General features: G+C 42.5%; 1 protein-coding gene across 3 annotated transcripts in view; it reads right to left on the bottom strand.

Moving 5' to 3' along the window:
- The window catches only part of LOC141074279 (chemerin-like receptor 1), a 134,834-nt gene that overhangs the window by 98,977 nt on the left and 20,052 nt on the right, over positions 1–15,805 (bottom strand). The window contains exon 1 of one of the 3 annotated variants that reach the window (XM_073561936.1): positions 678–1,008. The exons of 1 other annotated variant lie outside the window; for it this stretch is intronic. In XM_073561936.1, the coding sequence (XP_073418037.1) occupies positions 678–710 (33 nt within the window). In that variant the 5' untranslated portion in view covers positions 711–1,008. Of the gene's footprint in view, positions 1–677; positions 1,009–15,805 lie in introns of those variants that run through there. One more of the 3 variants, XM_073562004.1, reaches the window with a different exon arrangement.

The raw sequence follows: 15,805 nt of genomic DNA, 5'->3' as shown, positions 1-15,805 counted from the left end.
CTGGCTCTGTCTGAAGATAAAATTAGACATGTGCGCAGCCTCATACACTAGCATAGTGAAGAGTAATACCCGTTAAAATGAAGGATAGCACACGTCCGATTATTACGGTCATCTGCACAGGCCTTTAAAGCAAGTTAAATGTAAAGGTATCAGAAAATGGTGAGACAAGCAAAACTTTATTTTACAAAGTTCTTAATATTTTGACCTTTAAAACATTAAAAAAAATTATAAGTTTGAAATTGGCATGCTCATTCTGACATGAATACTCATTCTGCCAGGTCATTTTCACTGCATAATGATTGCTGTGAAAATAAAACCCAAAAAACAATGGGGGAATTGCATGTTTTCACCATATTTGCATACACAGAATTTTTTTCCCCATTTTTCAGTACATTGCATGATAGGCTGAATGGTGTTATTAAAAACTACAAATCATCCAGCAAAAAAACAAACACCCATTTGTCTTTGTTGATGGACAATTTAAAAAAAAAAGTTATAACACTTGGAAGAGAGTAAAAAATGAAAGCGCAAAAAAGGAAAATGTCCTTGTCATAAAGGAGTTAATTAAATAACAATGTGAACAATTCAAAGACTTTCCATTGTGCTAAAATTTTATAAATGATGCTATAACATTATTCTATGTTATGCTACAATATTTGATAGTAAAATTTCCTTACCAGACAATAACCATCAGGTTTAAGTGTTGACATCACTCCAGATGTGTCCACATTCTAACTATTCTGAAGTCTTGTCTTGGAGGATACAGAAGTGTATAATTGGGTAATGTCACTGTCTGCTTTAGCCCAAGAATGTATGGTAAGATATGTGACAGTACTCTGTATTTCCTTTGTATGTATGGACATACTGCCACTATGATCTCACTTCCTTTGTGGTCTCCATCATAAAACCATTTTCACTCTCAAGACTCCCTTACATCCGCATTTTCATATCATTGCAAAGGAACAGCTCAGAATGTTTGTAGTTTTACTGATTCTGACCAAATTCACATTTTTTGCAATGAAAGTGATATCATTTTCTAATATATTTAATACACTGAAGAGGTTGTTTACTACTAGCAAAGCCATCTTAATTGCTTAGATACCCAACATAAAATAAAAAACCTAATCATACTTACCGTAATTCCTGAGATTCCCAGTGGTGACGTGACATTATTATGACATGTAATCACTGCAACCAAGCAGCAGTCGCTGATTGGCCGCAGCCTTCACTATTTCATCAGAGCATACATTCTCTCTGATAGAACACTCAAAAGCTGCATCCAATTAATGGCCGCTGATTGGATGCAGTGGTCACATGTCATATTGTCATGTAATAACAGCACTGATATCGCTGGAGCAGCATCGGTGAAGAAGGTAAGTGGGTTTTTTTTGCTTGTTTCTTTATTTGTTGTTTTAAATTATGGAAGGCACGTAAGGAATTGAGGCAAAGTTTTAGAGTTTTCTTACAGTTTTACAGCATTTCTGCTCGTCTGATTGCAATAATTTAATGGACACTTAATTTTTTTCTAATACTGGATACAATCCTACCCTGGTCTTATGGTAGACAAAAGGTACTTGGCTTGAGACAAGACCTATAGCACTTGTCCAACTATTACAGTTGTCTGCACAAGCTCTAAACGTAATTTGAGTTTGTAAAAAGCAAGCCCTCATACAGCTCCATTAATGGGAAAAACAACAAGCTACAGGTCCCAGTAAATGGTGAGACAAACAAAACTTTTTTTTTACAACGTTCTCAATATTTTTAACCACTAAGACATTAAAGAAACATTATAAGTTATGAATCAGCATAACCATGATAGACATGAAGACTAATACGGCCAGGTCATTTTTACTGCAAGATGAATGCTGTGAAATCAAACCCCACAAACCAATGGGGGAATTGCATTTTTTCTTGATGGATCGGTGCCAGAGACAGTCATATTCAAAAAGTATGTTAGAGAATTGCACAACTTTTTATTACACAATGAATAACTTGCATTTAATTATTTCATAATATTCATCTTAAGTCTTTAATAGACAACGATTCTTGTCTCCGGTGTGGCTGTTAAAAACACAGTAGCTGCCCACAACTCTGCAAATAGAAGGTGCAGCAGAGTTAGACAGACCTCTTGGATTACCACTGCCTCTTTTAGATGATCATGTGATCGCTGGATAACTGTATGGTGAATAGGCTACTAGGTTTGATAAGACCCAACACAGCCCTAATTATGACAACTATGGCAGTATCAGAGCAATTTCTCCTATAACTGGCCAAGCTTTGACAGCCCCAGTTACAAGAAAAATTTGCCCTGAGTGGAGCTCACTATTTATATTTCTTATCTCATGCACTCAGGCTATGTGCCCACGTTGCGTGTTAAAACGCACACCAAAAACCGGACTCCTTCCCAGAAATCGCGCGTTTTTTTCAGCGCGATTTCACCGCGATTATGATCGCGATTTTGCCGTGATTTTCGTGTGCGATATTCAAGCACTTTCCAAGCGATTTGAAGCATCGCTTGGAAAGTGATTGACAGGTTGGTCACACTCGTCAAACATAGTGTTTGACAAGTGTGACCAGGTTTTTACTATTGAGGCCGCCTATGTGGCATCAATAGTAAAAGATAGAATGTTAAAATGCTAAAAAAAATAAAACAATCGGTGTATATTTACCTTCCGGCATCCCGCGCTGCATTCCCAGGCCTCAGCGTTCCCAGTAATGGCTTGCGAGACCTGTGATGACGTTGGTCTCACGTTACTATAGCGATCTCGCGAGACTGCTAGAGTCACGCGAGACTACGTCATCACTGGACCGTGCCGCAAGGCATTACTGGGAACGCTTAGGCCGGGAATGCAGCGCGGGACGCCGGAAGGTAAATATACCCCGATTTTTTATTTTTTATTCTTTTTTTTACAGGGGTATGGTACCCAGGGCCTGGAGGACAGTTTCCTCTCCTCCACACCGTGGGTACCATCCGCACATGAGACGCTTAACTTCCCGCATGGTGGGCATAGCCACATGCGGGAAGTAAGTGATTCTCATGCATTCCTATGGGTGCGGAATCGCGGCAATTCTTTGCGATTCCGCACAAAAGAATGAGCATGCTGCGTTTTTTTCCGCGATGCGATTCCGCCGCGGTAAAAAGCGCAGCATTAGCACAGCATGTGTGGAATGCCATAGGAATGCATGGGGGGCGTTCTGTACACGATTTTTAAACGTTTTCGCTGCTTTTTCGCACCAAAAATCGCGGCAAAAACGCTTAAAGATCGCTACGTGGGCACACAGCCTCAGATCAATTTTTGCAAGTCTATACTAGGTGAGGGAGAACATACAAACTTCATACAGATGATGTTATTGGTCAAGACAGGACCCCAATGATGTAAGTTAACAAGATCAACTAATGAGGATTCCATTCTGGAAAACAAGTTATAATAAAAAAGCTAAAGTATATCAAATAATAAAAATAATAATAATAATAGCAATAATAATAATATAAATGTATGCAATGATAAAAGAAAAAACTGCCAATTATAGATAGGCAAATTTATTTGAGTGGAATTGAATCCTACTCAAATTTACAAAAAAAACAACATTCTTGAAAATACTTTTTTTTTGTAATTCGCTAAGAGCAAATTTAATTAAATGGCGCCAGCTGTGGCATGAATTTTAAAGGGTCATGACAAGGTAAAAAAAAAAACCTGCCACCCCTGCTGCCTTCATGCTATCCTACCTCCACACCTCCATTACATTGCATATCTAGTTTGGTGCAGGCCCCGAAGTTCACAGTCCATGGCTGACTCAAGACCAAAAGACCAAAAGTCCACAAGTAAACACTGGAGCAAAGATGTGATATTGCGGAGGCACAGTGGACCAGACGATGGGCATTGAGCAGCAGAGACGGCTGGAAAGATGAGCAATAATGTATGTTTATATTATTAATAATGGTGATATATTATAAAAGGATAAAAGGGTGTAGTAGAATATTAAAACTTCAATTCAGGAGCCAATTTTAGGTTGGAGACTGATTTCTAATGGTGCAAATAATATTTGATATCGTAAGGTGCAAATAATTATTGATGTTTGATATTGAGCTAATTAAGTTATGCAGATCTGCTATTATTTTTATTATTTTTGAATTATACCTTGTGAAGAAAATAATCATATGAGGAAATATTTTTTGATTCTTTTTTATTTTTCATATATCTATACTATACATGTGTTTAAAAGACATCTTGAAATTTTGTAATGTTCCACTGAAGCTCATCATATGCTGCCAATTCCTTTTCTGTAGAGATCATGTTCAGCAGTATTCTCATGGTCATCACTGGCAGTATTACTAGGAAAGATATCACCAATATACGGTATAAATAACACCAAATGCAAGCTTATAGGTTACTCTCACAGCTCACCCTCTCCATGCACCGTGATCTCTTCTCAAGAGCATACCCAGGACATTCTCTCAAAGAAGTCAATAAACACCTCCAGACCATGTTTCCCATAAAGTAATAAATCGACTAACAAGTGCATCTATTTACGAATTTTATAAGACATGAGCCGTCGCTCAGTCAAATTTTTTGTTTTATGATGCGAGCCGAGATCTGAGTTACAAGCAAGCAAGCTTACGTCACTTACCACTTGGACATCCTGCCGTGCAAGCATCTCTTTCGTTGTTGTTGCTTCGTTCTTCGACCATGGGTCTTAAGAAAATGAGTTGCCCGATCACTTTCTCATACCTCACTATTATGTGAGTGTTGGCTTTAGGGTCAATATTTGCTATATTTATACATAGCCCTTTGCTACTTGCTTTTTTTATTTATTTTCAGATTTACAGTGCTGACTCAATATGTAAATATCTTTTATATAATTTTTTTCCTTGATCCTTTTCTCATTATTATGTCTATTTGTTAGTGCATTTTGATGCTATTGTATCATTCTGTTCTTGGTCATTCTTGGTCATCTGACTGACAGGGATTTAGCCCTATTACGGGCTTCTGTATATTTCTATGTCATGTTTGACTTTTGAAATGTTTTTAACTTTTGTTGCAGTTTTATCAATAAATGAAAATTATGATTATTTGCTGATCACTGTACTTATAGCATGTTTGTCTTTCTTTGTTTTTCTAAGAAAGTGAGTGCCAGCGCTGAGAAGAAAAGGATCATGTCCTTGGATATAAAGCAAGAAATAATCGAAAAACATGAGTAAGGTATGCGAGTTGTCGACTTGGCGAGGCAGTATGATCGTAGAAACTTCTGCAATATGTATGATTTTGAAGCAAAAGGAGTCAATAAAGGCTATGAAGCCAGTCAAGGCAGTCAAGATTATTTCAAAGCTCCGGACCACTGTCCATAAACAGATGGAAAAATTATTGTTGGTGTGATTGATGGAGAAACAGAAGATACCATGACCACGATCATCATCTGTGAGAAGGCACAAGACATTTACAGAGATTTGGTGCAGCAGACAGTGGGAACATGAACAGGCTAGGGAAAGTCATTCAAATCCAGTTGGGGATGGTTAGATCATTATAAATAGAGCCCCAGCATCCTCTTTGTCGTCAAGCATGGAGAGGCAGCAAGCTCACATGTGAAGGCAGCTGATGATTTTAATATTACTTTTTCCTAAGTGATAGAAGAGTGAAAAATTTAAAGGGGTCTGAATACTTTCCGTACCCACTGTATATTAGTAACTGGTTTTATATTTTCATAAAAAATTAGTAAGAATATATAGGACATACATTTTTTTAAAGGGAATCTGTCATCAGGTTTCTGCTATTCCATTTAACAGCAGCACATTGTAGAGCAGTGGTTCCCAAACTCCAGTCCTCGCGGACCCCAACAGGTCATGTTTTCAGGATTTCCATAGTGCACACATGTGAGAGAATTCCTGATGCCTTGATGATACTTCTACCACCTGTGAAATACTAAGGGAATCCTAAAAGCATGACCTGTTGGGGTCCACGAGAACTGGAGTTTGGGAACCACTGTTGTAGAGGATGAGATCCATTATAACTCACTGGGCCGATTGCTGCTGTTAGGGTTGGTGGATCGCACTTTATAAGTTATTTTATTTAGTGCGATCGCAGCCCGGCGTCTATCATGCAGAGATGTTATCCTGCTGCCAGTAAACAATGGTGGATCTGTGCAGTGAGCATTCACTAAAGACCCCGTCACACACAGCAATCTCGATAGCAAGATCGCTGCTGAGTCACAAGTTTTGTGATGCAACAGGGATCTCACCAGCGAGATCGCTGTGTGTGACACTTACCAGCGACTGGCCCCCCTGCCGGGTATCGCTGATCGTCCTGGAATGGCCAGGACATTTTTTTGATCGCTGGTCTCCCGCTGGCCAGCACGCATCGCTGCATGTGGCAGGCGGGAGACCAGCGATCAGAGAGCTGGCGCTGGTAACTAAGGTACACATCGGGTTTCTAAGCGACGTGCAGTGCTTAGAAACCCAATGTGTACCTTAGTTACCAGCGCGCTGGTGCAGGGAGCTGGTAACAAGGTACACATCAGGTTTCTAAGTGCCGCGCGCCGCTTAGAAACCCGATGTGTACCTTGGTTACCAGCTCCCTGCACCAGCGCGCTGGTAACTAAGGTACACAGTGGGTAACTAAGCGACGTGCGTCGCTTGTTACCCACGTGTCGCTGGTGCTGATCGCTGGTGAAGCTGCCTGTTTGGCAGCTCACCAGCGATCATGTAGCGACACACCAGCAATCCTGACAAGGTCATATCGTTGTCGGGATCGCTGGTGCGTCACTATGTGTGACGGGGCACTAAGAAGCACGCTGTGTCAACGCGACACAGTGTGAAGTGAATGCAAGATACCAAACTGATAACGTCTCAGAGATTTATGCACTGGCCGAGGAATACCAGCTCAGCTAATCGCCAAGTGGCAAAGAAAATATAACTAACTAATACCGCTCCAGCAAATGGCGCAAAAATAAGAGTACCAAGCTCAGTTAACCGCCGAGCAGTACAAAATGAGCTGTGAACTATACCCAGTTGACAACACTAAGGTTTAAGCACGTGGGTTTGTCTGTGCCCCGTAACTGACCCGTGCTAACTGCACACATGGCTGAGATAGGTGCTAGGCCAAGCCAAAAGAAAAACCTGCCTCTCTAAGGAAAACTAGACGTTCATATACGCCAACAGAAAGGCAGAGTCTCCACCCAAACATATACGACCCCAAATGATCTTAGCACGCGATGCGCGCTCCAAGTAACCTTTTATACGTTTCTCTTCAAGTCCAGTTAGACAGGACCTTGCTTGTGAACCAATCCGGAACGGCCACATCACTCGAGCAGCTGATAACGGACCACCAATGAATGGTTGCTGCCTCACGAGCATGCTCAGTAGGGTGATTTCAGGAGTTAGCCTTTGAAACACCAGATCACCGCTGCCTATTGCTAGTTACTATAGCTTTGGTTGGAAAGCCAGCAGTAACCAAGTGAACAGCACAAGTCTGAGCAAGACGCTGAGACCAACGTCTCTGCTGAGCAGCTCCCACTGCAGCTGAAGCAGAATGGAAGACTGCCGGGGCAGACAAGGCTTGGGATCTACCCCATGCAGTGGGAGAATCCCGCCGCCTAAAAGCTGCAACTTTGATAACATCAGTGTTTTATCTGCTGCAGATATAATACCAGTTCTCTGAGTACTGAGCTCTGAATAACCCCACCCCATCACTGATTGGCAGATTTCTGTGTACACTGTGCATAGGAAGAAAGCTGCCAACTACTTTATTAATGGGAACAGGGAAATATACAGCTCATAAATATGAAGATCAACATGGCAGTAGGTTTACTAGTCCTCTTATAATAATCTCCTGCTGATAAAAGAGGAATTTTATCAAAACTACAGCAAGCAGCCCCATATATGACACATCACTGGAATCAGGGTCTCTTTCTCTACATTATACTTCTCTCATATTAGATGGCTAAAAACTGTTGACAGATGCCCTTTAAAGGAATGTATCTTCTTTACAACTACTGATTTCATTTTGAATCAGGCTTTATGATCAGCTGGTTATTGTGCTTTGGACATCACTAGCTGTTATTGCAAAGTTAGGTTCTGGCAGATACATACAGTGGGGAAAAAAAGTATTTAGTCAGCCACCAATTGTACAAGTTCTCCCACTTAAAAATATGAGAGAGGCCTGTAATTTACATCGTAGGTAGACCACAACTATGAGAGTCAAAATGAGAAAATAAATCCAGAAAATCACCTTGTCTGATTTGGCAAGATTTATTTTGCAAATTATGGTGGAAAATAAGCATTTGGTCACCTAAAAACGTGCAAGATTTCTGGCTCTCACAAACCTGTAACTTTTTCTTTAAGAGGCTCCTCTGACCTCCAATCATTACCTTTTGTAATGGCACCTGTTTGAACTTTTTATCAGTATAAAAGACACCTGTTCACAACCTCAAACAGTCACACTCCAAACTCCACTATGGTTAAGACCAAAGAGCTGTCGAAGGACACAAGAAGCAAAATTGTAGCCCTGCATCAGGCTGGGAAGACTAAATCTGCAATATGCAAGCAGCTTGGTGTGATGAAATCAACTGTGGGAGCAATAATAAGAAAATGGAAGACGTACAAGACCACTGATAATCTCCCTCGATATAGGGCTCCATGCATAATCTCACCCCGTGGGGTCAAAATGATCACACGAACGGTGAGCAAAAATCCCATAAACACACGGGGGGACCTAGTGAATTACCTGCATAGAACTGGGACCACTGTAACAAAGGCTACCATCAGAAACACACTACACTGCCAGGGACTCAGATCTTATAGTACATGTGACACGAGCGCTTCGGAGGTGACAGGCTATCATCCTGCTTCAGGCTTCAGAAGGTCTGCGCGCCTGTCCATACAGACTGCTCTCTGAACCATCTGTCTCTGGGACCCAGTGTTGACCTCCTTCTGCCCTGAGAAGTTTGGATCTATTTAGTTAGTGGCTCAGCTGTGACCCCATGCGGGTAATAGTCGCATTACCAGCACTTCCTAATGCCAAGTCTCTGGCCCAGGTTTTCATTAATGAGATCGTAAAACTTCACGGGGTTCCCTCTGATGTTGTGTCTGATCGAGGAACCCAATTTGTTTCCAAGTTCTGGAGGGCATTCTGTTCTTGACTGGCGGTACAGCTGTCCTTCTCTTCGGCTTTTCATCCCCAGTCGAACGGGCAGACAGAGCGGGTCAACCAGAATTTGGAGACATACCTCAGGTGTTTCATCTCTGAAAACCAAGAGGATTGGTCACCTTACTTACCATTAGCTGAATTTGCAATTAATAATCACCGTCAACAGATCACTGGCATGTCACCGTTTTTCGGTGCGTATGGTTATCATCCACAGTTTGGTACCTTTAATGGGGAGGGGCTTCAGGAGTGTCGGAGGAGGAGCGTTTTGCATCGTCGCTCTCTTCCGTGTGGCAGGGCGCCCTGAGGAATTTGAGAATTATGGGAGACAGGTACAAACGTATGGCTGACAGGAGACGTGTGCCAGGTCCGGACCTGAATGTGAATGACTTTATGTGGTTGTCCTCTAGGAATATTAAGTTGAAGGTTCCTTTTTGGAAGTTGGGACCCAGGTTTATTGGTCCTTACAGAATATCTGCTGTCATAAACCCAGCGGCGTTTCGTCTGGAGCTTCCTCAAGCTCTCAAAATCCACAATGTTTTTCATAAATCTCTTCTTAAGAAATGTGTGAACCCCATTGAGTCCTCATCCCCACCGCCCCCCCAATTTTGGTAGATGGCAATTTGGAGTTTGAGATTTCGAGAATTGTTGATTCTCGTCTCCTTCATCGTTCCTTGCAGTACTTGGTGCACTGGAGGGGTTATGGTCCAGAGGAAAGGACGTCGGTGTCAGCGTCAGAGGTGAATGCCCCCAGGTTTAGGGCATCCCATAGCTCACATCCTGAGAAACCGGGTCCTGAGTGTCCGAAGGCCACTCATAGGAGAGGGGGTACTGTCACAAGCGCATTGGAGGTGACAGGCTATCATCCTGTGTAAGGCCTCAGAAGATCTGAGCGCCTGTCCATACAGACTGCTCCCTGAACAATCTGCCTCTAGGACCCAACATTGACTTCCTCCTGCCCTGAGAAGTTTGGATCTATTTAGTTAGTGGCTCAGCTGTGACCCAGTGTAGGTAATTGCTTCATTTCCACTTCTGCTTGCTAGAGTGTTGGACCTTTTAAGAGTGCTCCAGTTTTGTGTCTGAAATCCCTCTTCTGGTATCCATATCTGGCGATTTAGCTAAGTGTTCCCCTGTTTGTCTCACCTTACCGTCTTTAGTTTAGCGGAGACTGCCTAGCACGCATCTCCCTCCTGTTCCCTATTCAGGACTAGGCCCCAGGGAGATTCAGGGCCCCAGGTTCCGGCTCGGCGATTGGTGAGGAACCAATATAGGGACTCGGTAGGAGTTCTAGCGAGAGATTAGATCTAGCCTAGGGGTCTCCAAATCCCTTCCTTAGTGTCTGGGCCCCCTTCCCCATTTCCCTTTATGTTACAATTGGTTTTCCCTCACCGTGCGTGACAGCGTGTCCGGGCTCGTCTGAAGGTTGCTAGAGAACATTTGGATTATCCAGAAGAGTATTGGGAGAATGTCATATGGTGGGATGAAACCAAAGTAGAACTGTTTGGTAGAAACAAAACTCATCGTGTTTGGAGGAGACAGAATGCTGAGTTGCATCCAAAGAACACCATACTTACTGTGAAGCATGGAGGTGGCAACATCATGCTTTGGGGCTGTTTTTCTGCAAAGGGACCAGGACGACTGATCCATGTACATGAAAGAATGAATGGGGCCATGTATCATGAGATTTTGAGTGCAAACCTCCATCCATCAACAAGGGCATTGTAAATGAAATGTGGATGGGTCTTTCAGCATGATAATGATCCCAAGTACACCGCCAGGGCAACAAGGGTGGATTCATAAGAAGCATATGAAAGTCCTGGAATGGCCTAGCCAGTCTCCAGATCTCAACTCTATAGAAAACCTTTGGAGGGATTTGAAAGTCTGTGTTGCCGAGCGGCAGGCCCAAAACATCACTGCTCTAGAGAAGATCTGCATGGAGGAATTGACCAACATTCCACCAACAGTGTGTGCCAACCTTGAGAAGACTTACAGAAAATGCTTGACCTCTGTCATTGCCAACAAAGGATATATAAGAAAATATTGAGATGAACTTTTGTTAATGACTGAATACTTATATTTTCCACCATAATTTGCAAAATAAATCTTCCCAAATCAGATAAGGTGATTTTCTGGATTTGTTTTCTCATTTTGACTCTCAGAGTTGTGGTCTACCTATAATGTCAATTACAGGCCTCTCTCATCTTTTTAAGTGGGAGAACTTGCACAATTGGTGGCTGACTAAATAATTTTTTTCCCTACTATATTCCATACAGCGATATGCAGTGGAAGATGCCTACTATTCAAGTAAATGTATATCTATGCAATTTATGGGGAACTCGGCATTTACTGAGATCTAATTTCTGTAACAGCCATCTTCTTGGGCTAAAAGAGGTCCCCTTTAAATGTTCTTCTACAAAGCAGTTGTCTTGATGGGACAAACAGTTTAATGATGATGAGTTTGTAGTACACGGCACAATTTTGAGCTGGGAGCAATAATATCATATATTCTTTTGTGCAAGTGGAGAGGTAGGATTTATTTAAAAAAAAGTTGTGGAGAGGTTGGATTTATTTAAAAAAAAAGTTGCAAGACTAAGTAAGATTAAGAAAAAAAAGAATACTGCACAGATGACTTAACTAAGCAATACTTGCCTGTTCTCCTGTACGGTTTATCTTAAGACAGTAATAATGAAGAGTAGCTGCATTGAACAGATAGTATCCGGTAAGTAAACAGTTTATACGCAGCTCCAGTTTCTAGTTTGCACATGGTATTTTGCATTAGTAACCTTTTTTTTCTCATTTTCAATAAGATGCTTAATTATAGGACTTGCATATTTTATAACTCATGAAATGTAATTTGAAGAAAAGAAATTGTTTAATAAACTAAATCTTGGTTGAAATAAAGAAAAAGGAAATCTTTAAAAATTGAAGCCAATTGAATTAATATAAATAAATCATAGAAGGTTTTATTAAAAAGTCATAACCAATAAATATGCCAAAGCAGTGCAGAATCAAGACTGGAATCATAAAACATAAGTGGTCCAGTCAAGAGGCAGCAGATGATGAAAAGTACATGACTCTTTGAGCTTGTCAATACCAACTGAGGTCATTAAAGGGCATAAGGGAATCACAAAATATGGAGATGAATGGTGACAATGGTTGCTAACACTTGGGTGAGCTTAGTTATGATAAGAAGGCATTTTCCAATGTAGCAAAGGCTACGTTCTCTAAAGAGGTTTTCCATCACTTTTTCATTGATGGCCTCTTCTTAGGATAAGTTATCAATGACTGATCAGTTGGGGTCTGACACCTGGCACCCCCGCCGATCAACTGTTCTTGATGTCAGCCGCCGGCCTCAACAGATTAATTGCGGAGCTTGTCCTTCTTCTGGTAGTGAGTGTGGTAGGGTACTGCACATCTGCCTCCTATTGATTTGAATAGGAGATGGATGTTGGAAGGTATCTCAAGAATAGATTGGAGATGTATGATTGAAAAAGACAGATTATGGATGGCTTTGTAAGTCACTCTTAGTTGTTTATACTAAATTCACTGGGGAATTGGGAGCAAGTGAAGGGATTAAAAGAGGGCAAAAGCTGAGGTGTAGAGATGGGAGAGGTGCATTCGATGGGCAGCAAAGTTAAGGATGGACCTGAAAGATGCAAAAGTGTTAGTTGAGAGGTCACAGGAGTATATTGTGTGCTGTGTGCTTTCGACACAGTTGAAACACTGCGTCATACTACAGATCCTCTCTTCCTTTGGGATCAAAGATCTCACCCTATCCTGGATCTCTTCATACCTTTCCAACCACACATTCAGCATCTCCCACTCCCACACTACCTCCTCATCCAACCCTCTCTCTGTTGGAGTCCCCCCAAGGCTCTGTTCTAGGACCCCTACTCTTCTCAATCTATACACTTGGCCTGGGACAACTGATAAAGTCCCATGGATTCCAGTACTACCTTTGTGCTGATGACACTCAAACCTACCTCTCTGGCCCAGATGTCACCGCTTTGCTGTCCAGAATCCCGGAGTATCTTTCAGCCATATCCTCCTTCTTCTCCTCTCGCTTCCTCAAACTCAATGTTGACAAATCTGAACTCATCATCTTTCCTCCATCTCACAGATCTTCACTAGCTGATCTATCAATCACAACAAATTACATCATGCTTTCCCCTGTACCAGAAGCCGCTGCCTCTGAGTGACCCTTGACTCTTCCCTGTCCTTCAAACCGCACATCTAAGCTTTTTACACCTCCTGTCGCCTCCAGCTCAGAAATATTTTCAGAATCCGTCCTTTCCTCCACCCTCAATCTACTAAAATGCTTGTGCATGCCCTCCTCATCTCCCGCCTCGACTACTACAACATCCTCCTTTGTGGCCCCCTGCTAACACTCTCGTGCCTCTCCAGTCCATCCTTAGCTCTGCTGCCTGACTAATTCATCTCTCTCCACGCTATTCCTCCGCTTCTCCCCTATGCAAATCTCTTCACTGGCTCCCATTCCCGCAGCATATCCAGGTCAAATTACTAATACTGACCTACAAAGCCATCCATAACCCGTCTCCTCCATATATCTCTGAACTAATCTCCCGATATCTCCCGTCACGTAAGCTCCGGTCCTCCCAACACCTCCTTCTCTCCTCCACACTTATTCACTCCTCACCTAATCACCTCCAAGACTTTTCCTGTATATCCTCCATCCTCTGGAATTCTGTGCCCAACACGTCCGACTATCAACCACATTCGGATCCTTCAGATGCAACCTGAAAACCCATCTCTTCAAGAAAGCTTACAGCCTGCAATGACCCCACTACCTCCTCACCACTAGCGGAGCTACAGCCTCACCAACACTGGAGCTACTGCAACCCCCCAACCTACTGTCTCCTTCGACACCATCCTGTAGAATGTAAGCCCGCAAGGGCAGGGTCCTCTCCCTTCCGTATCAGTCTGTCATTGTTAGTTTGTTTCCTGTAAGTGATATCTGTAATTTGTATGTAACCCCTTCTCATTGAGAGCACCATGGAAGCAATGGTGAGATATAAATAAATAATAATATATTGCAATAGGAGAGGAAGTAGCTGTTAAGGGCATGAGCTTACATTTTTGTAGATGAATTGAGGTGGATTCTGGAAATTTTTTGAGTTGAAGGCAGCAGAATGTGGTAAGGGCTTGGATATGTAAGTACTAGAGTTGGTTTTTTAGGGTCGAGTTTCGTTTCGTGAAACCCGACTTTTCCAAAAGTCGGGTCGAGCAAGATCGGCCGACTATAGGGAAAAGTCGGGGTTGTCCCGAAACACGAAACCCAATGTAAGTCAATGGGGAATAAAAATCGGCAGTGAGAGGACAGGAAACACACCTACAGTGCCCATTTGAATGCCAAAAGCATCAATTCTTCTTACTTAAGCTTGTCAACCTTAATTAACTTCATAATACTAGTTACGCACTGAAAAATGCACGCTCAGTACCTCAGCAGGACAAAAAAAAAATTGGGATTGCTTTTAAAAAAGCAGTTTGCAGAGCAGTGGGTAAACAGCAATGCAGCCGTCAGGAAGCCTTAGAAGGCAGCCTAACAACCAACACCGCTGATCCAGCAAAATATAGCCTCCCCTTGCACTGCACACACAGTGACTGGTGTGTTGTACAGGCAAAATCGCTAGCAGCAGAAGCAGTTTTTGGTGTCTTCTTACCTGCCTAACGCTCTCCCTACAGAATCAGCAGCAGCAGCAGCTCTCCCTATTCTGAGATCAGCATGAGGAACATGGCGGTCGGCGTGCACGCCCTTTTATACCCCCTGTGTCGCCCACCAAAGCAAGCCAATCACTTGCATGCCCTTCTGAAAGATGGTGATGACCCCTGCCTATGTCATCACGTTGCCCACAGTGTCCGTGGATCCTGATTGGCTGAAAAAGAGCGCAAAACAAACTTTTGAAACGCGACTTTGGCGCGTAAGTCGCCGAACTCGTGGCCGACCTTATCCTAGGGTCGGGTTTCGTTTCATGAAACCCGACTTTGCCAAAAGTCGGCGACTTTTGAAATTTTTCGACCCGTTTCGCTCAATGTATAAGCACATCTTGGTCTAACTTGCTGAACTTGAATGTAAAATTACAAATCAAGAATAATACTGCATACTGCATAAACAGTGCCATGTATAATGAAAGTAATGAAAGTATTGCATATACAAGCTCGTGAAAAAAAATCTTTATTATAGTAGACAAAAAGAGACATATTTTGTAACACCAAGTACAAAACTACCTATACAATAATACAACCAGTATTTTATCTTGTATGATGGGTTTTGTAAGGAAAATATCCCTTCTCAAAAAATTAAATGAAAATTAATGTATAAATTGGATGAGGAGCGGAGAAATCGCTTGTGCACCCAATGCAACTGCTCCGAGGCCCGGAGGAGGAGGGTGGTCCGCCATCACCAGCAACTGCTTCAGCTGGATGTGCACCTGAGGGCGCACATTCAACTGAACGTGTTGCTGCACAGGGAACCCGCCCACTCCCTGCGCTGCAACACATGCCACCAGCCAATCAAAGCCCAGCAGCTGATGTTGGCATGTCCGTGACTGGCAGTGACGTCACGCGCCATGATGGGGACACTGAAGTCATCTGCCTTCTTCCATGCACACTGTAGAAGAGAACCCAGCGCGGCTTGGGAGCATGGGTGC

Source organism: Dendrobates tinctorius, unplaced genomic scaffold (genome assembly GCF_039654945.1).
Source record: "Dendrobates tinctorius isolate UK_male_01 unplaced genomic scaffold, ASM3965494v1 ptg000003l, whole genome shotgun sequence".
Lineage (NCBI taxonomy): Eukaryota > Metazoa > Chordata > Amphibia > Anura > Dendrobatidae > Dendrobates > Dendrobates tinctorius.
This window is presented reverse-complemented; position numbering and strand designations above follow the sequence as displayed.